At 45.6% G+C, this 23,255-nt stretch overlaps 1 protein-coding gene across 2 annotated transcripts in view; it reads right to left on the reverse strand.

Moving 5' to 3' along the window:
• Positions 1 to 23,255, reverse strand: part of Pcp4 (Purkinje cell protein 4) — a 66,805-nt gene that overhangs the window by 40,556 nt on the left and 2,994 nt on the right. Inside the window, exon 1 of one of the 2 annotated variants that reach the window (XM_059277311.1) lies at positions 20,293 to 20,419. The exons of the other annotated variant lie outside the window; for it this stretch is intronic. Within the exon in view, the coding sequence (XP_059133294.1) occupies positions 20,293 to 20,301 (9 nt within the window). The 5' untranslated portion in view covers positions 20,302 to 20,419. Of the gene's footprint in view, positions 1 to 20,292; positions 20,420 to 23,255 lie in introns of those variants that run through there. 2 annotated transcript variants of the gene reach the window in all.

Below are 23,255 nucleotides of genomic sequence, written 5' to 3' on the forward strand. Positions count from 1 at the left end.
TTAGGGAAATCCCCAGTTAGAGGACCTTAGTGTCATCCTGGCTCAGAAATAAAAGGATCGTTTTAAAGGTAAGTTATCAGGAGACTGGAGAGATGGCTCATCAGTTAAGAGTGAGTACAGCTCTTGCAGAGGACCCAGCTTTCTTCCCAGCACTCACATCAGGTGGCTCACAACTGCCTGAAACTCCTGTTTTTAACACTCTCTTCTGCCCTCTACAGGTATCAGCACACATACACACACACACACACACACACACACACACACACACACACACCCCATACACTGACAAAGACATACACATAATTTTTTTAAGAAAACAAGCAAAGATTATGACAATCAACTACATTCACTGTTGTGCAAAGCTGAGTCAGTCAGCAGCCGAGAGCCCACCCTGGGCAGTGGCTCTTTCAACATCAGTTGCTTTTGCCTTCACTGAGCCAGGCCTGAGCTGGGTCCTAGAGATTCCCCCACTTTGGCTGGCTCACAATCTGGAGGGTTCAAAGAGAGAAAAGCACTAACATGTGAGAAGAGTTCTGAACCCAGAATACCTAAGGTCAAAGGTCTGGGCAGAGGCTCCTCACTCACAGCTCCTGTCTGTAACAGACTAAAAGCAGAGGGCTACCCACCGGCGAGGCATTTCAGTCTCAGTTCCCACCCTCCAGGGATAAAAGATGTTCAGCTTGCCCCTGCTGGACACATGTCAGGGACCTGGACCTTGAGTCCTGCTCTCTTCCTGTCGTTTGTGATGGTACCTCTCCCAGAGCCATAATCCAGGTCCATCCAGTAGATGGTTTCCCCATGTAAACAGAGTGTGAGTCTTGGCTGCAAGACATTCTTTAGCATTTCACCTTCCCTTTCTGGTCTCTGGCCTCTGTTGGCTCCTGTCTGCCAAGCAGTTTCAGGGAGTCCAAATTCGTGCCACTGTCCCAGTGGCTTGGAAGCCCATGCCAGCAATACCGCTTTGTAGCTTTGTACCATCCAGCCCCGCCCCCGCCCCCAGCCATGATGCACGTTCTCTTGTTATTTTTCTCTGTGGTGCTGTCTTCCTTCACATTACAGAGTCTTAACAGTCACATTCTGACAGCTTTAGGGTCTCCAGCTCCCCTCAATAGCAGCATCTTCACAAACCATCCCTCTGATGAGTCATAAATAAAGCGAGAAGCTCAAATCTGCATGCCATTATAGCACGCTGCACTCTGAGGCAGTGAAGGTTCGGATATTGCAGCCTCTCTGTAGAATCAAAATCCCACACAGGAGAAAAATCAAATGAGAAGCCTCCCCAATTATCGCAGCAAGCCCTTCTAAGAGTTCTTCCCCGCTTGCTTTTGATCCCCGTGTTTATAAGGAAACAAAAAGGCGTGTTTCTGCGGTATTACACTTAATGTTTTATTGATGAAGGACCGGGAGCCTCTTAGATGTTCAGAGTCTAAACGAGCAGGGAAGCAAAGCCTGCAGTGACTGAACTGAGAAGCAGGCGACAGCTGGGTCGGCCAGCAGGTTGCTGATGAGCGCTTGGGGCCACAGCAATCATTAAGCAAGTGGCTTCTCTGGAACTTCAAAAGCTTGTCATTAAAGGCACCTTTCCTATCAAAGTCCCTGAGTTTGCCTGAAGAGTAGGAGAGACTTTTATGCCCACATTTTATGACGAGAAGAGAATAGCTTTAATTTCTTGCCGCTGATATTTTTAAGTCATAATTCCTCTAGTAACATTCCAAAATTTGAGCATTAAAAGCTCTGCTAATTTAATCCCTAAAGGAGTAGAAATTAATGTCAAAAGAAAACTTCAGCTGGAAAGGTTAAAAAAAAAATGGTTAAAAAAAAGTGATGGGGTTTTCAATGGCAAGTGCGTTCACCTTTGCAACTCCTTCTCTGTGCCCTGGTTTTCAACTCCGAGATGCTCAGAGGCTGAAATTTGCTGGAGCACTGTTCCAAGCACCTACACCTGACCTTTGTGTAAGGGAATTAAATGGCACACCTGTAATTCCAGCAAAACCTTCAAAGAGACCCTTATTTACAGGTGCTCCAGAGTTACCACAATGAAATTCACTGTGTACTCTTATCTCACAGTTGTATATTTTTTTAATTAGTACTTTCAGAGATATACACACTTAAAAAAAAAAAACAGGTACTTTCACCAAAACAAACAACAAAAAAACTCACCTTCATTCTGCCTATCTTCTTTTCAGAGTTTTCTATTCGGAAAAGTGGGAATGGTTGTCTAGAACTTCCTGGTTTTTATGTATGAGGAAGAAAGCAAAAATCTCACATATAAGCCAACAAACCGCGACTATGGTGAAGTCCTGTGGACATCTCAGTCTATTTTCTTTGTGTCTTTTGTTTGTGGGCACACGTGCAGTCTGTTTTATGAAGGTGGCTGCATGCTATATAAATGTAATTTTGGTCACAGGTGTACACTGCAGTGTAAAAGAGCAGATACGAATGAGTCAATGGTCAGTGTGAAACTCTCCGATTGCACAGATCTGACCACGTGAAGAGTCTGGACCATGTTGTCCAGCTCATTTGAAGTAACGGCCCTAAGCTGTCGTGCCCATGTACCTTCTGTGTGCCAATAAAACCACTTGGCTGTGTTTATTAAGCTTGGCATGACAAAGATTCACGGTGATGAGCACAACGCTGCCATCCTCCCTGGAAAGAGATGACATAGAAGGTTCTAGGTGTTTCTTTAATTTGCGTGAAGTTCACCGTAACTTTTGCAGCATTGTGTGCTCAGTGCTGTATACCTCAGAATGTAGGCTGTTTGGTGCAAAGGCCTTCACAAGGTGCTTGAGCTAAGACAGGGCTATTCTTGAGCCCTAATTCAGTGTGATTGTGTCTTTCTGAGAAGGGACAATTTGACCACAGACACTGTTACAGAGAGAGAACATCATCCACATAGAGCCAAGACCAGTGCTAGTCCCAAGGCTCATTCTCTGTCTGCTCTAAGGTGTCTGACGTTTCTCTAGATGTCCCCAAAATGTAGTTACACAGACCTCTGGAGCAGGGCCAGGTCATGGGGCTTAATATGGAAGGAAGGAGACAGGCATGGTGGCATGCCCCTGTGATTCTGCTCTTGGAGAGGCTAAAGCAGGAAGATGAGTTCATGACTAGAAGTAAAAACCAGTCAATCCATAAACAAGGAGCCTTCCCTGTATGATGTGGTGATATATTGTGTACCCTAATAAACTTTGGCTGAAGATCAGAGAACAGAACAAGCCACTAGATTAAACATAAAGGCCAGCCAGTGGTGGCACACACCTTTAATCCTAGCATTTGGGAGGCAGAGATCCATCTGAATCTCTGTGAGTTCAAAGCCACTCTGGACTATATGAGATTGACTCAGTCTAGGAGAAAAACAGAATCAGGCAGTGGTGGCACACATCTTTAATCCCAGGCCTTGAGATACTATGCCTTTGCTTGGGAAGCACACATGCTTTTAATCCCAGGAAGTGATAGCTGGGCAGAGAAAGGTAGATAAGGCGTGAGGAGACAGAAACTAAAGGCTTTTCGGCAGAAGCATCCCTTTCAGCTAAGGCTCTTTCAGGCTGAGGAGTCGGTGAGGTAAGAGGTGGCGGCTGTGGCTCACTCTGCTTCTTTGATCTTTCAGCTTTCACCCCGGTATCTGGTACCCAGTTTTTTATTAAAAGACCTTTTAGAAATTCAAGCAACAGTATGTGATGCTGGTTCACAGTGAGCCTGCTCATGGTCCTGTCATTCATTACATTTCCAATCCTTCCACTATTCATTTGGATGGGGGAAGGTCTAAGGCAGGGTCTTATGTAGCCCAGTCTTGGCCTGAACCTTCCTTTGTAGTCAAGGCTGGCCTTGAACTCCTCATCCACATGTCTCTGCTTCCTGAGTACTGGGATTGCAGGTGTGTGGCACCATACCTGGCTTGACTCTCACTGGTCCTTATAAAGCACCGTTTGAAAACCACTGCAGCCAGTCCCCTCCATGAACAGAGGTCTGAAAATATTAGTGTGGTCTAATGATAAAGACAAAGAAAAACACACAGAGAGACACAGAGACATACACAGAGAGAGAGGAGCAGAGAGAGAGACACAGAGACAGGGAGAGAGATATAGAGAGAGAAACAAAGTCAGAGAGAGACACACAGAGACACAGAGATAGAGGCAGAGAGAGACAGATGGATATGGAGAGAGAGAGGCACACACAGAGAGAGGTAGAGGAAGACAGACACAAAGAGATAGAGACACAGAGACAGAGGGAGATATAGAGACATAGAGAGGAGCCGAGAGACACAGAAACAGAAACAGAGAGCACACATTCACCCAACTTTGACTACAATATATTAATATAATTGCTCTTTTCCATTATTCAGCATTAGTCTCTTGACTGTGCCCAATTTACAAATTCATACAAAGTATGAATATACATAAAACATGTTATGTCTGGGGTTCAAGACACCAGTAGTTTTAGGAACCTAAGAACAGGAGAAAACAGCTGTGTAATGTTTAATCATTCCAAGCCCCTGAGGTCATCTGTTCTGTGAAATTATAGGCACTGTGGGCTTCTTTGGGTACCACACTAGAGCCTGCTTCACCTAGGTGGAACTAGTGAAGAAGGCAGGGACTAGGCCTAAGGGGCAAGAGAAGAAGTGACCCTAAGAACACAAAGGGACTTTTCGGGAGGATGCGACAGTCAATCCCTCAATGATAAGACCTCAGACATGACAAAGCACACACAAGGGAAAGGAGTGAATGCCACTATATATGAATTATACCTTTGAAGTCTGGCTTAAAAATACAAACAACAACGCAAACAGACACATAAAACTTAAAGCAACAAAAAATGAGATCATAGACAACCCAGGGTATCCCAGCCCAGCCACTCTTAGAGTTGTGACCCTGCAAAGGACGGTGAACTTCACTGAGCCATAGTCTGCTCATCCACAAGATGGGAACAAGAAGGCATCGCCTCCAGGGAGCTGTGAGAACAGACTGCTCACACTGCAGGAATCACTACCCAAAAGGAGCAGCACACACAGCATAAGAATGGAAAATGCAGCCTTTTAAAGAAGTGGGGCTGTTTCTTTTCATATATAAATAATATATATAATATTATATATAGGTATATATTTACAGTAACAAAAATGGCTACATTTGACTCAGTCACTGGAAGACTAAGAGTGACTATCCATCCCATACATGGGTGAATGATGGTAAGTGTGTGCCTCAGCATCATGGTTCCTTTTTCTAGTCAACTTCTTCAAGGAGAATTAAAAAGCATGAAATTCAGCATGTCCCTACAGCTACTGTGAGATTCCAAAGATAGAACACTATTTTTAAGCTGCAGCCTCTCTCTGGGTCAGTCATTCAGTTGTTGATCCCAGTAAAGGTTCCCTAGACCCCTGATTCTGCCACGGATATCCTTTTTGATTTTGGTACAAATTACAGATTGTATTTTTTTTCTAGAAAGGGACAACACAGGAGGGAGATGTGCTGATGGCCAGAACACAGTTGAGGGTGGAAAACTGGAAGAACCTAATGGTTCCATCTCATGTGTACACTGGACTCAGTCACTTCAAGTCAGAGGTTGGATGAAGGCCACGTGAACTGTCAGATTAATGCACCCTTGCCCTCCTTGAAAACCCCAAGATTGTGGAATATCATACTTTCTTCATCCAAAGAAATCCTACTCCTCCCACCCACCCACCTCCCCCACTGACTGCCTGCTCTTAAATCATTTCCTTAGATTACCCTCCTGGCGAAGGTCACTGGGATAAAGGCCATCTACATGCTTGTCACAGTTTCTGTGCTTGACAAAGAAGACAGAGACATGGATGTCCAGGAGTTTACAAATGTATTGTCACAGAACATGCAGAAGAAGTCACCTGACACCCACAGAGAGGAGCAGAGCCGAAGAGATTTGCTTCTCTCTCTGCCAGAGGGCAGAATAAGAAAGAGGGTGGACAACTGTCAATGTAAAGACAAGTGCAGCCCCAGGAACAAGGCTCATCTACAGCAGCTCATTCGAGGATGTTTACCTGTGAAGATGATAAGAAGGAAAAAAGCCAACAGGCAGAGCCAGTTTTCAAGGACTGAATGAAAGCTACGCTGTAAGGCAATTAAGACAAGCACCAAGTCTGCCTGTCCCTCCTGTAAGGTGTGATTTCCTTCAGTTCTTTTACATTCCAAAGACCAGAGGAGCAGAATGTTCGCTCATATGGGATCCACTGAGATATCAGAATCAGGCCACAGAGAGAGATGCATCTTTTCACTGCTGTCAACAGTAACAAGATTATTCCTGTCTTCCATCATCCATCTCATCATAGATATGCCCTGTAAAGTGCTGGGCTGGGTGTGCTCAAAGAAGAACAAAGAATAACTGGAGAGCGATGCATTAGTTACCTTTCCTGTCGCTAACTTGACAAAAGCAATGGACGGAAGGAAGGGTTTATTTTGGCTACAATTTGAGGGCTCACGGTGTGAGGGTACAGTCCATCACAGTGGCAGAGGCACGGTGGCAGGGGTGTGAGGCAGCTGGTCACACTGCAGCCACAGTCAAGAAGCAGAAAATGGCCGGGTGGTGGTGGTACATGCCTTTAATCCCAACACTCAGGGAGACAGAGGCAGGCAGATCTCTGTGAGTTCTAGGCCAGCCTGGTCTACAGAGCGAGTTCCAGGACCAACAAAGCTGCAGAGAAACCCCGTCTCAAAAAACAAAGAAAAAAAACAAAAAGAGAAAAAGAAGGAGGAGGAGGAGGAAGAGGAGGAGGAGAACAACAACACTGTTGCTCAGCTCACTTTCCCCTTTTTATTCAGAGACCCCAGCCTGTGAGAGGGTGTCACTAACATTGACCGTGAATCTTTTCACCTTAGTTAACCCAGAAATACCCTCCGGGATGTGTCCAGAGTTGTTTCCATAGTGATTCTAAATGTCATCAAGTTGAGAACCAAAATCAACCATCATAATTTCTGCATGAAATCACACAACTGGGAGAATCTTTCTCTGCTGGTCCCTGCATGCCCACCTATCCAGGTTGCTGAGATCTCCACATCGGGCTCTATCAACCCTCTTGTGGCTGAGCCAGTAAAGAGCAGCTGCTGTGCTCAACTTCTTCACCAAGTAAACAAGCAGGAATATGAGGAAAGACATAAGCCAAATCCATTGCTACCCAGGAGAACCTCATAGCAAGGCTGAGTGAATGGATGATACCTCAGGTCTGGCAAACACATTGTCATTTCTTCTGTCACTTTAAGGCTCTGTCTTCAAATGCAAATGACTATGTGTTCCCCTTTGCAAGAGCATCAACTCGGCACTGCTAGGGAAATGGCCCTGTGGAAGGTACAACACCAAGGTCCCAGCTAACAGATGCAAAGCTTGAGGTGGGAAGAGGTTTGGAAGTACACCCAAGGATGTTACCACCAAGTGAGATGATGGAACTTACACAGACCAGCTTAGAAGTCCAGCACTTGACTCTTGCCTTGCCTCATTGCAGGGGAAAGCCTTGACTTAGAAGATGGAGGGAACTGACTGTGAGGTGCCTTCTGCCACTGGTGGTACAGATAACTCAGTCCATCTGCGTGCAGACTGGGGTCATCTGTGCCCCTCCTTATTTTAAGAACAAAGCAACTGCATGGAGATGGATGACGCCACGCACAGTTACATTTTAGGAAACAAAGTGAGCTTGTCTTAGAACCCGATGGTGAAAACACCTGTGGGCAGAGTCTGTGCGGTGCCAGATTCGCAGGCCTGTGCCATGCACCTGTGAGAACAGGGTTATGAGAGTGGGGAGAGCCCTTGGTGACTCCTGACCTATGGGTCACGTGGTTGTGAACTTCCTCACTCCCACATGAACTCCATTCCTGCAGAGCCAAAGCCTCCTGATCTCCTGCTGAACGAAGATGCTTATTTAGCACTGTGTGGTGCTAAATGTGTTCCTCTCCGAAGGGGATGCCAAGCTTCCAAAGTGGGAGACTTTCCTTTTTGGTATTAAAGAAATTGCCAGATTTTTTTCCCCACTTAAATGAAAATAACTTCACAAAATGGTAGAAGGCTGAGGTTGTATACTTTTGGAAGAAAGGAGGATGTTTTGTCCTAAATTAGCTATCATAGCTCAATACTTAAAAATTAAGACAGATCAGAGGACAGGCCAAAGGCTAGGAAGATGGCTTAGGTGGCCAAATGCTTGCAATGTAAGCATGAGGCTGTGAGTTCAGATCCCTGTAACCCTCGTGGAAAAGAAGGGTGTGATGGTATATTTGTAATCCCAGTTCTGGGGAGGTAGAGAAAGGAGGATTTCTAGGGCTCACTGGCCAACCAGCCTAACCAATGGACTTCAGGTTCAGTGAGAGGCCCTGTCTCAAAGGAAATGGACAGCATTGCTAAGGATGCACTCAAGGTTGTCTTCTTGCCTCCACATGCATGTGTGTGCATGCACAGGTACATACGTGCTACCAAGGCTTTTATGTCTACCCAGGACTATCTGCAGTGTAAAGTGACTTAGGCAACTGTGTCATACCATACCCTAAAAAAGAAGCTGGTGGGAGCTCACGGCCTCTGGCCTGTCAGCTGGGGAACATGCATGGGACAAAACTAGGCCCTTGGAATGTGGGTGACAGTTTTGTGGCTAGGTCTGTTTGGGGAGCACCTGGCAGTGGAACCAGGACTTATCCCAGGTGCATGAAATGGCTTTTTGGAACACACTCCCTAGGCTACCTTGCTCAGCCTTGACAGAGCGAGGAGGGGCTTGGTCCTGCCTCAACTTAGTATGCTGGACTTTGTTGACTCCCCACAGGAGGCCTTACCCTCTCTGAGAGTGAATGGGGGGGTGGGGGAGGGATGGGGGAAGTGAAGGGGTAGGAGAAGGGGAGGGAGAGGGACCTGGGATTGGTATGTAAATGAAAAAAAAAACCCTTTTTTTAAAAAATAAATGTGGTGGGGGGACCTCAAATTGAGTCTAATGTTCTGTTGTCACACCTTAACATTCTTAAGAATGTTTAACATGGGAAGTTCTATTTTTTGTTTCACAAATTGTCACCAGTCAGATCCCAGTCCTCTTAGATGTCCCAACCTTGAGCTAAAACACCTCAAAAGAGCCATGGGAAAGAAATGGGGGGAAAGAGTGGGCTTAACAGCTGATGTTTTCAAATCTCTCCCTTTCTGCTAGATCTGCTGGCCCTTTCCCATGTCTCACTTCGGCTTTGTGATTCTGAAGGGACCCAGCAAGCCAGAACAGAGATCCCCTGAGACCACTTCTCACAGTTCTAAAATCACTTTAGGCTGCATTTTTTTTTTCTGAAAATTCAAAGTCTTCATTCAGAATTCAACTGTAGGGAAATGCTCACATGAGTCTCTCCCAGAACTGACTCTCGGCAAGAACTCAGCAGAGAAATGACATGGGAACTTATAAAAAAGGGTGGCCCCTAGAATGAAACAGGCCAGTGTAGAAGATGAGAGAGATTAAATCTCAAGGTGGGGAACCAGCTGTGAACCTGAAGGAGGTAGTTGATGGAGGTGTTTGACAAATTGCTACAGCTATTTTAAGAAATATTCTTCAAAAAGAGGCAAAATAGCCTACATTTCTAATGTGGAGAACACTGACAGAAAAAAAATGTTTTTGAGAGATAGTCCTGTTTTAGCTAGAGATTTTCACAGGGCTAATGCAGATGTGGGAACTGAGTTATAAATAGAAGTTGAGTCCATCTGAGGGCAAAGTCTAAAAAGAAGAGAATAATAATGATGGTCAGGAAGCCACCTGGGGCCCTAAGGCTCAAAGAATGCAACCATATGCCATCATGAATCAGCACTAGCACTCCTGGAAGATCAATTGCAGACAGGTCTAAATTCACCAGCTTTCTCAGAATTAGAATGTGTAAACCTTAGAAAATAAAGCAAGGTGTAAAATCCCAAGAAAAATACTGTTGACTGCACTTCTGTGACCTATCACCAATGTATCACAGGAAACTTTCCCCTCTTCATGTTTTTTAAGCGATGTGGAAATCCATCGCTCTCTATTATTAGTAAGAATGGGAATGTGTTCTGTATGTTTTAGGATATTCTTGACATTGGGGCATGTGATGGCTAGTGTCAACCTGATCAAAGTCTAGAATCTCCTGGACAGAGTCTCTGTATGTGCCTATGGAAGGTCATTTGATTATGTTAGTTCCTGTGGGAAGACCCATCTTCAACATGGACAGGGACCCTTCCCTAGGAGGGGAGTCCCAGATTACATAAAAGGAGACAATCTCCTTCGCTTTCCTCCCTTTCTGCATCTGGATGGTGGGTGTGGTGTCACCAGTTCCCTTGAGCTTCTGCTGCTGTAACTTCCCTGTCATGATGGACTGTACCTGGAGATAAATCCTTCTTCCCTTAAGTTGCTACCATCAGAGCTCTGTATCACAGCAAGAGGAAAAGACTCCAAGACAGAGAGCTTAAAATTAAGCATAGCTCACGCAACATGACTATGGATAACCTCTCAGTTGGCTCTAAAATGTTAATCCTTTAAGATCTACTAACTGTTATGTGATCCTCATCAGTAACCGAGTCCTCCCTCCTTTGGTAGCTGAACCTCACCTCTCTTCTTCTTCTCAGCCCTGCACAGTGACAAATCACCTAATGTTTCCCTGACATTTGTACCCCATGTGGAAGCCATAGTACAATCAATCTCATGTGGCTCTGTCTCTCCACTCTAAGAGGTTGGGACTGTGTGTTTCCATCCCCTCAGCAGTGTGTGACAGGTAACCAGAAGTCCACCAGAGGAAGTTCAATGCTGTGGGCTAGGGATTAAAAGGTGTGGAAGACACAGTCACTTATAATGTCACACTCGTAGAGGACAGAAAGCAATATGGCTTATCAAATGTGTGCTTGTCAATGATATATGCAACGGCTTTGATAAGAACAAGGGCCAGCATTCTCTGGGACACAGAATACTCTTTCTTACTCAGAGCCCTGGGAGGTGAGTGGGGCATGGAAGTGGTTGGTCTAAAGTCGTAGCCAAGAAAACTCTACAAGACCAAAGTAAACTTTACCTACAGCATCTCCACAAACTATTCCATGGGCATAGTAATGATAATATGTGATTGGGTTGTGAGGGCAAAGAAATCAGAACAGAAAATGAACCACTGGGAAGCCAGGAAGAGTCTGGGAGGGAAAGTTGGCTTTGTTCTGACTTCTATGGGGCTCTTTTTGCTAGAGACTAAGAAAAATAACCAGGACTATGTTGTTTCCAATTATTTCTTGCAGAGACTTAAGTGGAAGTGAGACCGGTACAAAAGGTAGTGGGTAGCTTCCAGAATATGACAGAAAATGAGAAATTTAATAGGATGAGAAATGTGGAAGAGAAAACAAGAGCAGCTTTTCCTCAAGAGCTCTGAGATTCTCAACAAGATTAATTTCAGGTCACTCAGTCCCCTAATGAAAAATGAATGCTTTCAAGCCAGTGAAAAGTGCCAATGCGTCCCAGGTACTGGAAAGGCTGCAGCAGGAGGGTCATTTGTCCCCAAGACGCTAGTCTGAGGGAAACTGAAAGGACCTGCCTTGAAGATTGATGGATAGATGGATAGAAGACAAGTGGACAGACAGACAGATATATACATACATAGATGATAGATATAGATGATTGATAATAAATAATAGAAGATAGATAGATGATAGATTAGATAGATAGATAGATAGATAGATAGATAGATAGATAGATAGATGATTAACAGATGATAGATGATAGATAAAAGATAGATAGATGATAGATAGATAGATAGATAGATAGATAGATAGATAGATAGATAGACAAATAGTAGATAGATGATAGGTAGGTAGGTAGGTAGATGGATGGTAACAAATGAAAAATGAAAACGACCACTTTGAATGATGTGACTAACACAGTCTCCTTCAAGTCTTTGACTTCTATGCACAGCCACAGTTTTTCCTTGTGTCAATCTTAAACTGACACCAGCCAGTAGGAGCAGAGCCGCCATGTTCAGCTGTACATGTACACAGCACAGCTCTGGGAGTATCGTTGACACGATCACTGTATGAGTACCTCTGAGGTTATAATGTGAGTCACTGTCAGAATCACACGGAGTGAAGAGAACTGAGGGTTTACATTTGTATCTACTTACGGTGACAGCCACTAAAGATTGGGTTTCACAAACAGCTAATAACTGGACTGATATGGATTTTTCCCTTTCTGTGGGGGTGTCATGAGACTCTCATAGCTGGAAATTGTCCTTGATATCCTCCTTAATGACATGCCTTGAAAGTATTCCTATGCCACATCAGATGCCTCATGCTCCATGAAGAGTACTCAGATCACACCACCTGTCTTTAACTAAATGCACCTCCCCACGGCAGGTAAGTGGCTTTTAGTACACACCATGCCACAGGCACAGCTAAACCACATTAGCACATAAGCATAATTTTAAAAGAAACAAAACTGAGTATGCATATATGTACAAAAATTGTCAATGATGGGGTTTATCCAGACAGAATATCAGAGACCCCAAGGTCCTTGGGGGACATTATTCTATTGTCCTGTCAATGTCTATGAGAGGCACGAGCAATCCAAACAGTGACGTGTTGATGACAGCATCATTGTTAGGGCAATCATGCTAAGCGGAAAGTCAGAGATGGGAGGGGAAAGATTGGTGATGGCAACAGAGGAGTCCTCAGACACAAGGACAGAATGGCAGCAGACCACTGGCTATCACAACTTAGGTGTGCTGTTCCATCTGGAACTCTTTGGAAAGGAAGTCTCTGAGCTCTTGCTCCAGGTGGGTGTACGCAGGTTTCTGGGTCTGCTACAGTATTTCAGGCACTCACCCCATACCAGTACAGATGCCAGCCCTGAACAAACACTCTTAGGCTCAGATGTGACCAGTTTGTAGACTCAGGAACATCTACATTTCCATGTTAGAGTAGGTAAAATTCTTTAATGTTTTGTTTGCTGGCCTCAAACTTGCTATATAAGCAAAGATGACCTTGAACGTGTGATCCACGTGCCTCCATCTGTCTACCCAGGGCTGGCAGTACAGACATGCACTACCATGTCCCATTTATGTGTTTATATCACAGCTTGGTGCACGCTGGTCAAGCACTCTACCAACTCAGCTACCTGTCAACTCTAATTCACTCTTTTGTATTGAAATCTAGTCACATGACAGACTTGTATACCAGCTTTTGAAAAAGATTTTAGGAAAAGGGAGGACACATTTCCTTATTGTATGCTTACTCTTACTTGATTTAGATAAATGTTCACATGCATTGTCATTTCCAACAATTACGTAAAAAAAAAAAAAAAAAAAAATTGTAGCTAGTCACTTTGCTAAGCATTTGACCCCAGAGCAGGTGTGGTACTCTGGGGTCATATGATTATTTCTTTGGCCACACCTCACTAAAATAAGTTGGATTTTAGTATCAGGAGGAATGTTCTCTCAAGTCAGCCCAGATCCCAGCCCAGTTACTACATGGTCAGAAACAGATCAGTGACTGGATGATAGAGGTATGTCTGACATCTGAGTCTTGTTGTAGCCAAGACTGTCTACAAAAGAGGGCAGAAACCATGAAGAATGAGGTACTTCCCTGCACTGAGTCTCACTACTTTACACTGTGAAAATGGCTTCCTTTGTGTGGGAAGAGCAATCCACTCTGAACCCCAACCAGATGCTCTGTGCAGGGATCCTGTTGTGCATGGAGGCTTGTTTTCATGCCCTACGATTCTCATTTGTCTCTGTTTTACTTAGAAGGTGGCAGGTTAAGAACAAATAGAAAACATGGGAGGTTAGTGGGTGATTGATATCTCCTTTGGCAATGCCATAAATCTGGGCAAGTGCTCTCTCTCTCTCAGAAACCGAAAGACAAGTCACACCATGAGATCCTGATGCAGAGATTTAGAACTATTTGTGAGGCACAAACAATAACAGGCAGATTAATTCCCAATGTGTGTAACTTAGGCTGAACTGGTCATGGAAAGCAGCCCTGGAAATGGGTGTTAGATTTATGGGTTTGGGCCACCGAGGGATGTGGCAGGCTAGTTTTGTTGGTTGTACCCATGAACTTTTTCATGTTTCTACTCGATTGAAGAGAAGTGTGTACCTTACTTCAGTTTAACGACTGGAAATGGCATAGCCAAAGTGCAAGGCTGAGGCCAACAGGGAAGGGGTCTATCACAGGGCTGTGGGTGTAGAAGGGGCTCCTCCACCTTGGAGCACCCCAAGAACATGATTTTGGGTTGGTCGCCTTCTGTGTACAGTCCTGTTTAAGATATTTAAACATCTAAACATATTTTGGTACCTAAAGTAGCCAAATGTGGGGCTGGGGAAATGACTCTGTCAGCAAAAATACTTTGCAAACAAGCATGAGAACCTGAGTGCAAATCCCAAGCACTCACATAAAAAGCCAGGCATGGCAGTGGATAGATTTAATCCCAGCACTAGGAGGTGGAGACAGGCAGATCCCTGAGTTTACTAGCCAGCCAGCACAGCCAACTTGTAAGCTCCAAGCCTTTCTCAAAAGAAAGCTGAACAGCTGAAGAGCACCACTAGAGACTGTCCTCTGGCCTCCACCATGTACACACACAAGTACACGCACCCCCACACATATGAACACACAAAAATAACATTAATGATAAGAAAATAATAAACCCGTCAAATGTTTTAATTAAAATACCTGTTTTCATTGCTGTAACAATTTGATGATTATTGATAGCTAATTTTAACTGTTGATTAAAATATTTACATCTACAACCTGCTTTCCGTCTGTGTAGACATATTTTTCCTCCAACAATATGCTGTGATTTACATGCCTGTCTCCATGCCAGAAGCCCTACCATGAAAGAGCTGCCTAGACTTTCTCCTCTCACACAGCCAAACCATTCTGTGTCAATACAGTAGAGCCAATTTCCAGCTGACCCAGGCGCTGTCTGTCTACGTCCTTTCTGTTTAGAGTCCATTCAACTCTTCTGAAGTGAGTCCGTCTCAGAGGAGACTAACAGAGATTTGTTCTGTCCAAGCCGACCCCCCTCTCAGCTCTTGTACTTTTCCTGGCATTTCCCAAACGCCCAGTGTTCTTTCTCTTGGGGTTTCCCCCATCTTCTCTCCTTTTCTTTTGCTTCTATGACAGCATGTGTTCTTCGTGTATGGCCACACCCCCATCTGAGTGGCACACTCAGGTTTCAGACCCGGAGCAAAGAACAAAATGCAGGCTCTGTCCCCTGCTGACACATCCTACATCAATATGAATGCCTGGAGAAAGAGCCCTGGAGCATCAGTCACAGCAGCTGATAATCCACACTGGAATTTCACTAATTAATTTAGTTGCTGGACACAAGCTCAGCTCCGCCCCTGGAGCCCTACCTCTCCCCATCTGCAGGTGGACAGGCCAGGAAGGATGCTTCAAGTCCCTACAGTGCACCTGCATGGCCTTAAGAGCATGCTGGCTCGAGCCGGGTTTAGGAAGCCAAAGACAAAGGGAATACAAATCTGTACACCTGCAGCCTTTAAACGCTTCACAGAAATTAGTAAGAAACCCTGAGCCTGGAGCTGGTGGTTCTACGTTTGTGTTTAAATGATTCCTACACCCCACAGACTGAGAACTGAGGAAGCACAAACAATTTCACTGGAATAAGACCTCTCAGAGCACTGAGGGAAGAAATTACAGTCTAAACGCTAGTGCAGGGGCTGTGTCCATCATGGACTCAAGAGGCTTGCCTAACACAATTTGGGTCTTCTTTTCTGTTGATCACACCACCTCTACCAAACCTTTAATAAAATCAATGGTGAGTCATGTATTCAGCTTTCTCTCTGGGAAAAAAAATAACAATGCACCTTGCCTTCATTCATTCTTGGAATTCAAAAGAGAAAACACTGGGTGCTTTAATCTTGAGCTTAGTTAACGAGATGCATTTTGAGCAAGCGAGTTTTATGGCAATCCACGACAATCACCAGCCCTGAAAACACGCTTTTGTGCCTAACCTTGGCACCTACACTATAATCACTATCCAGCAAGACTTAATATCCCCCATTTAAGGGAGAAAATAACGTTTACCATTGTGTGGTTTAACATGAGCAAAGTCTACATTTGAAAATAACATCGTGAAATCCATTAATTTGTTCAAATAATGTATTGTAATAAAAATTTACTAAGTGGATCGCACTAGATCTTTCCATATCCCTACTTCATGTGCTCTCCTAATTGAGGCCAGACTTACATAAGAAATCAAGTTGCCATTCGACCTTCCATTGAAAACACCATATTTGTCTGTAACTCTCAGAATCCATGCTTAACCACTGGTCTAAGCTACACAGCCCTTCCCCAAACCCAATCACCCATGCAGAGTATTGGCTCCAGTTTGCTATGGCAGTGAAGTCCTGAGAGTCTAGACTACAGCTCTAATTCTCATCTTGGGTCCTTTCATCTCCTCATCTGTCTCTCCACTGAGTTCCCATGAGAGCACACTGTGTGAGGCCCCAAGCCAATGTTGCATATTTTTAACCAGTATCTACTTCTAATTCCATCTTCTGTGCCTTCTCCCGGTATTCCCGTGCAGGGAGCCTCCTGAGGTGCAGTCATCCCCTGCTTTCTTCTTTCCTTCCAGATCACTGTTTTCAGTAAGAGGCAACGGGTCCGTTTCAGTGCTTGGGACACATACATGTGTGTGCACACATATGCCCTTGAATGTCTGTGATTTTTGTCTCAAGCACATCTTCACCAGGCATAGCCCTTTCACTGTGGCCAGAGTCTACATGGACCAAAGCCCTGACTCTGGGCTAACCCATCCCACCTAAGCCAAAACAGGCAGAGAGCCCAGGATAGAGCTCCAGGGAGGCTTATGGTCTCATGTCTAACTAACAGCTGTTGTCTGATATACAATGGGATTGTCTCACCAAATACTTTCCAAACAGGGTGATAGGGCATGTCATGTTTTAAATCCATTCTCCATTAAAATCGCACTCCAGGCTCTCCTAAATTAGTTTTTTTGTTTGTTTACTTATTTATTTGCTTGTTTGTTTGGTTGGTTGTTTTGGTTTGGTTTGATAAGCCACTTAAAAGCAAACCCCCGGTGAGGACCTAGGACACTATATTTGCTCCCAGGAATTCTTTTTAGCAAAGGGAGGCCCTTCCTTCTTGCACATGGTACTTCGTAACCTTGGGCCTTGCTGAGAAGATTTCAAATGTGGTTACTCTATTTAAGCCTACATTTCGATCCCTACAAAATTATTTCCCAATGCATCTCCTAGATGGCCCCAAGCACATCTGACATACTTTAATACTGATGAAAAGCAGATGCCCCCAAACCACCTCCACTCTCACTCCGACACTGCCCTAAATTTGGATTTATTTCCTTTCTATATTTTTTGTTCTGCTTTTTTAAATAAATTTATTTTTATTTATTTATTTTACATCCAGGCTGCAATCTCCCCTCCTTCCTCTCCTCCCAGTTCCTGTCCCCTGACCCCAACCCCTCTCCCCACCCCACAATCCATTCTTCCTCCACTTCTGTTTAGTAAAGGGAAGGTCTCCCATGAGTGTCAACCAAACATGGCGTATCAAGTCCCTTTCTACACTTCAGCTGTTCTACTTGACAGATGTCAACCCCCCGGCGGTGAAACAATAAATAATGGTTCTAAGGTATGAAAACCACGCTGTGTTAAGTGGTCCAGTTTAGAGCCAGCTTCAGAACCAGTTTCCTGTTGTCCCTTCCTCCCCTTCAAGGCCACAAGTCCCAGAAGGACAGAGCTGACCCCAGGGAGCCTTTGGCTTTTCGGAGTCTCTTCTGTCCAGCCCAGGTTCATATTTACTCAAGGGACTAGTGAGAGATCTCTGGAGATTCTGCAGCTACAACGAACCCTGAGGGCTGCCGAAGGAGACTTACAACACACACACACACACACACACACGCACGCACGCACGCACGCACGCACGCACGCACGCACGCACGCACGCTCCAGCCCCCAAGTAAGCCTGAGGGCAGAGGGACAGCAATACCTCTCTCTGCTTTGACTGACAACTAGTCATATAAGCACATAATAGTCATGTGCCTCCAGGCCTGCCTGGGAGTTACTCATACTAGAAGCCATGTGTGTAGTTCATCCAACTAAAGAGAACCTTTGGGACTTGGTGCCCTTCCCAGTTCCTCAGCGGTTTGTCCCCTTTATTAAATTTTAAAGCAGATTTAAGTTTTAGTCAAAGGATAAAATTCCCCTTTTCCAAGGAACACCATCAGCCAGGGACTTGGAGACTGGCCAGCAGGGGGAGCTCAGGAGCAGTGGTGTGGGTACAGGGAATGTTGGGGTGTTTGTTGAAGGACTGGGGACACAGATACAGAGTCTGCATTTTAGGGGCTTTTACCCACAGGGTTTAAAGGAATGAACACTCAGGCTATGACACTATCTCATGGATAGCTGGGACAGGGTGGGGTGTGTGAGACTGCCCTAAATACAGATTCAGCAGAAAGGAGGTTGTGATCCTAATTGTGGGACACACTCTGGGACAGAGCTCCTCCCTGGAGATGCACATGGTCAAGAGATCTGCCGAGTGTCCAGGGAGGGCCTGGAGGACCTCCCTAGCATCATGAGCCTCAACAGGAAATGGGTAGAAGGGCACTGTCCCAGTTGCTAACTAACACAGGAGAAGGGCCCCTGCTGCAAAACTAGTCTGCTCTCTAGGCCCCTCCTTGGTGAGACTCTGCTGAGTATGGATGGGAAAAGCTGACCACACAGCCAACCATCCCTTCTTACTGCAAACAAGGTGAGGTGTTTCTCTAAGCCTTGTGCTTCTGAAGTCTCAGTGAAGCCTGGAAGAAAACCCGCCCTCCACACAGAAAGGAAAACAGACCTTGTCCTCAAAGCCCTTGCTCATCGGAGCCCCGGCTTCCTTTCCCCAGATACTTGCCTCCTTCTGCTCCTCCCTGCCCCAGGTGCTCAAAGAGCCCCATGTGCATTTGGACACCACCAGGAACCTGGTACCAATGACTTCAGTGTGAGCAGGCCAGCCCTGGATCTCCTGATTGGTGGCTGGTGGCCTTGAATCAGTCAGTCACTGCTCTGTGGCTCGGTTTCCTCATCCGTCACAGACTGCCCCGGGTATCGAGAGGCTCACAGAAGGGGACACATGTAGGAGTGCTTGGCATACTGCTCTCAGCACTTACACCACGAGGCAACCAATGGCTGTCACTGTGGCTCCTGTTCCCAGGGTTGCCAGGAGACTCCCATCTCCCAGCCCAGATCCACCCCCCTCCCCCAAGCTCTTGGCTCTGTCCCACGTCCTGTACCTCAGTGCAGCACCACCTCGCCCTTCTTCCTGTTAATATCCAAAGCCTCCCGTCAAAGAGAGGAGAGCCGTGAGGAGGCATTCGATTTCTGAAGTTGTTAATTCTACTCTAGACTTCCAAAAAAAGATCACCCATCTGTCAAACAATATTTTAAATAAAATACAAAGACGATAACCGATCTCTCAAAGTAATTAAGTATCAACCAAGGGGAAATGAAAACAGACTTGCCCAGGCTTCTGGTTGAAAGAGGATAGCATTGTATAACCCCAAATCTTCATGTGGAAGAGATTACAATCTCTTCTTAAGAGAAAAATATGCAAGCCACCAGTTTCCCCCAGCATAACATGTTCTGTATACACATAATCATAATCAGAGAAGGGTCTTCAGCTTGAAATGTGCTCTTCTGCCAACACCCCCTGGTGTCTCAGAGATAGCAGTCTGTCTGTCTGTCTGTCTGTCAATCTGTCTCTCTCTCTCTCTCTCTCTCTCTCTCTCTCTCTCTCTCTCTCTCTCTCTCTCACACACACACACACACACACACACACACTCAGGCTTGGACTTTGCATGCTTCCTGGGGCTCAGATTAGCTGATTAATGGCAAGCCGTCCCTGTCACAGGCAATGCTGCAGGAGCTGCCACCCCAACCCAAATCCTCACCCCCTTCCCCACCCCTCATCTGAGGCCGGATTTCCCAGGTGGCTGGCTCTCTATCTGCTAACACTCAGATTGTGACCCAAGAAGACACATGAGGACACACTCCCTGGAAGAAGCATAGACCCTCATGAGATAATCAGACATGAGGTACAAAGCCCGAAGTCATAGATCAGAAATAATATAGCTACCCCTTGTTCTTTCTATGGCTAATTTCAAAAGTTGTAAACTTAACCAGTTTCTACATGGCCATTCAAACCAAGCTATCAGGAGACTCTATCCTCAAAGCAAATAATGACAAGGTTCGTTTGCCCCTCAGCCCCTCTGAGCACCCTTCATGTTTCTGAGACTCCCAGAGGTGCAGACCCTTCTCACTCCCCGGTTTCCCTGGGCTAAGTGCAAGCATTGCTCACCTCACTCATGTTGGCCTGACTCCGCAGCTGGGTCCCACAGAACAGCACAGAAGGCAATGCTCAGGGGTGGCTGTTTCTCTGGTCCTGGCTTTTCTCTTAAAAAGAGCTGCTGGGTGGCATCATGCCTCCCGCCAGCCAATGAGATGCATTCACCTGTCTGAACGCCTGCAGACATCCAAGAGTGCAAAGAGCCACCTAGTGGAATAGAGTGAAACTGCATGGCAGGTCTCTGCTCCGCTTCCATCCAGGAGCCAAGGAATTTGCTGAACACCAGCACATCCACCCTAAAAGATTTGACACCCTACCACAGAGATATTTGCTCATCCATGTTCGTGGCTGCTCTGGCCACAATAGCAAGGAAAGAGAATCAGCCTAGTTTCCCATCAGCAGATGAATGGATAATAAAAATGCGGTACAGATGGTTTAATTCAGCAATAGAAGAAAAGGAATCGTGACATTCGCAGTGAAATGGATGGAACTGGAAATACTTATAGTAAGTGAGGTAAGCCAGACTCAGAAAGACAAATGTTCCTGCTCATATGGAGATCCTGACTTCAACTTTTTAACATGTGTTTATTTGAATGAGGGTGGGTTCAAGGGACAGGGGTGGGGAGGGTAAAATAAGACCTGTGATATGAAAGTGGACAGGGAATTCGGGGGGGGGGGGTAGAGGGTATAAATGAGGAAGAGGGGCAAGGAAATGGGAGAGAAGAGGGCCTGGGGACAGCCAACCAAAACTAAGGATTATGAAAGGCCATAAGGAAAACCTGTTGCTTTGAAAGGTTTTTTTTTTTCCTCTCTCTCTCTTTTTAATTTAAAGGAGAGATAAACATAACAATCACAGGCACGCAGCCAGCCACAGAACTGCCACTGTTGATGTATTGGGAGGTATGAGATTCACACTCTCGGGGAATATATCTCACATGTCTGTAATTTACAGGTTTGGTTTCCCAGTGAGGAGCAATGGGAAACCAGTGGGAAATGGCTCTTGTCCCTCTGAGCTTCCAACCACTGTCTCCTCCCTCCCTTTGGTCCTGTCTAGCCTTGTGGGTTAGAAGCTCTTTTTTCCCCTTCAGTCCTGACCTTGGGAGCCTTGATATCCACAATGTAGTGTCTGCCAGATGAGGAGCATTCACAGCCTGTGTTTTAGCCGATCCCAATGAGCATCAACATGACTAGAAAGACCAGGTCAAGTGCCCCAAAGCCTTTCCTAGTGTCCCCAATGCCTGTCCTAGCACCTCCCTGCACCCAGAAGGGCCTGCATTACACCCTGTCTACTGGTTTCCTCTTCTCAGCTCTGTCCTCCCCAAGCTGTCAGCCTTATGTCCCCATGCCAGCATCACAGTCATCTTTCCATGTGTCTCCAAACGCAAAGGAGCAAAGCCAGGCACTCTGCTAAGAGCTCTAGTCCATGCACATGGGTGTGGCACGGAGAGCAGCAAGCCAGACCTCACCTACAGCTCCTACGGGTGCCCTGCCTAACTCAGAGCCATTGTCCTGGGCATCCTATCTCCCAAGTGTGTGGAAGCACTGGATGCTCACCAGGGTACATACTTCACAGAGCGAAAGATGTGGGTAGTGTGGTATATAGTATATGCATACACATATGCTACTGTGTATATTATATACAAATTAGTTATGCATCCTAACCAAATAAACTAGTAAGGACAGTGCCCTCTTCATCCTCTCCTTCCTCTTCCTCTCTGTGCTCCCAACTCACCCTTATGAAGGCTCAATATCATGATATCCTTAGGTATCCCCAGGCTCTGGAAGTAGACCCAGGACCACAGTGTTATCTACTCTGCAAACAACCAAGATAAAGGGAAGTTCACGATCCTCAGAGGAGACCATATAGCTTCCGAAATGCAACCACTCCATCCCTCCCAGGAGATGCTTGAACCCAGGGTGCCATATGGTGAGGACACAACCCTTCAATGGCAAACTTCACAGAGTTCCACATGTGTTTTACAGCCTGGGTTGCTGCAGAGAGGAAAAGCAGAGAAGTCACTGAGAGCCAGCTCTTACCTGCTCACCAAATGCTGCAGCAGACCTGAATTTTCTACACACACACACACACACACACACACAAGCTTGCATGCTTGCAGCATGCTGGGTCTTGGGAAAGAAGAAACAGATGCTAGGATTCCAAGAGAAAAAGCTTAGACTGGACATGCCAGGCAGAGCTGCAACGTTAGTGAGTTGAATGCACAGTTGTTAGGGATTAACATGGAGGAGGATGTGGAAGCTGTCATGGCCTGAAGTGGGTACCACTTTCCAATTAACTAATCCCCAGTAGCTGGAACCATGGCTGATTGGGCACAGAGTCTTCACGGAGCTAACCAACATTAAGATGGGCTGTTAGAATAGCCTAGTTTGAAACTCCTGGTGTCCTCATGAGATCAGGGCGCCGCAAGCACACAGAGAGAACAACCTTGGGAGGTACAGAGAGAAGTCGCTATCTACAAACCAAGGAAGGACCACAGAGAAAGCCTTCACTAAAATGTCTTGATCCCTAACATCAATCCTCTGTGTCTGTGGTGTAAACCGGGTCATGTAAGTGTGGAGTTGCACCTGTTGTCTTTGCCAGACATGCACATGCAAACATACGCACAAGCAAAATCAGACATGCCCACAAAGGCACAGTCACACTCACCTGTGAAAGTGGGGGCACATGCTTGTGAGTAAGTAGACACCAAGCACACAGCCATCATCTCCTAATTGGCCAGTGACTCCTTCAGGGCTGTAGAGTCCCTGGAGAACCAGGCCTCAGCCTGAGAATTAAAAGAACTCCATAGCCAAAACATCTCAGAATCTCTGAGCCTGGGGCTGAGGACAGTAAATGTTCTCTTGCCTTTCTGAGCGGTTCTGATAAGCAGTCAAATTTGAGAACCACTCAAAACAGTGATAAGGGACAAACACACATGTGCACACACATACATACACACATATAAACATGCATGTAG

Source organism: Peromyscus eremicus, chromosome 12 (assembly GCF_949786415.1).
Source record: "Peromyscus eremicus chromosome 12, PerEre_H2_v1, whole genome shotgun sequence".
In the NCBI taxonomy this organism is placed as follows: domain Eukaryota; kingdom Metazoa; phylum Chordata; class Mammalia; order Rodentia; family Cricetidae; genus Peromyscus; species Peromyscus eremicus.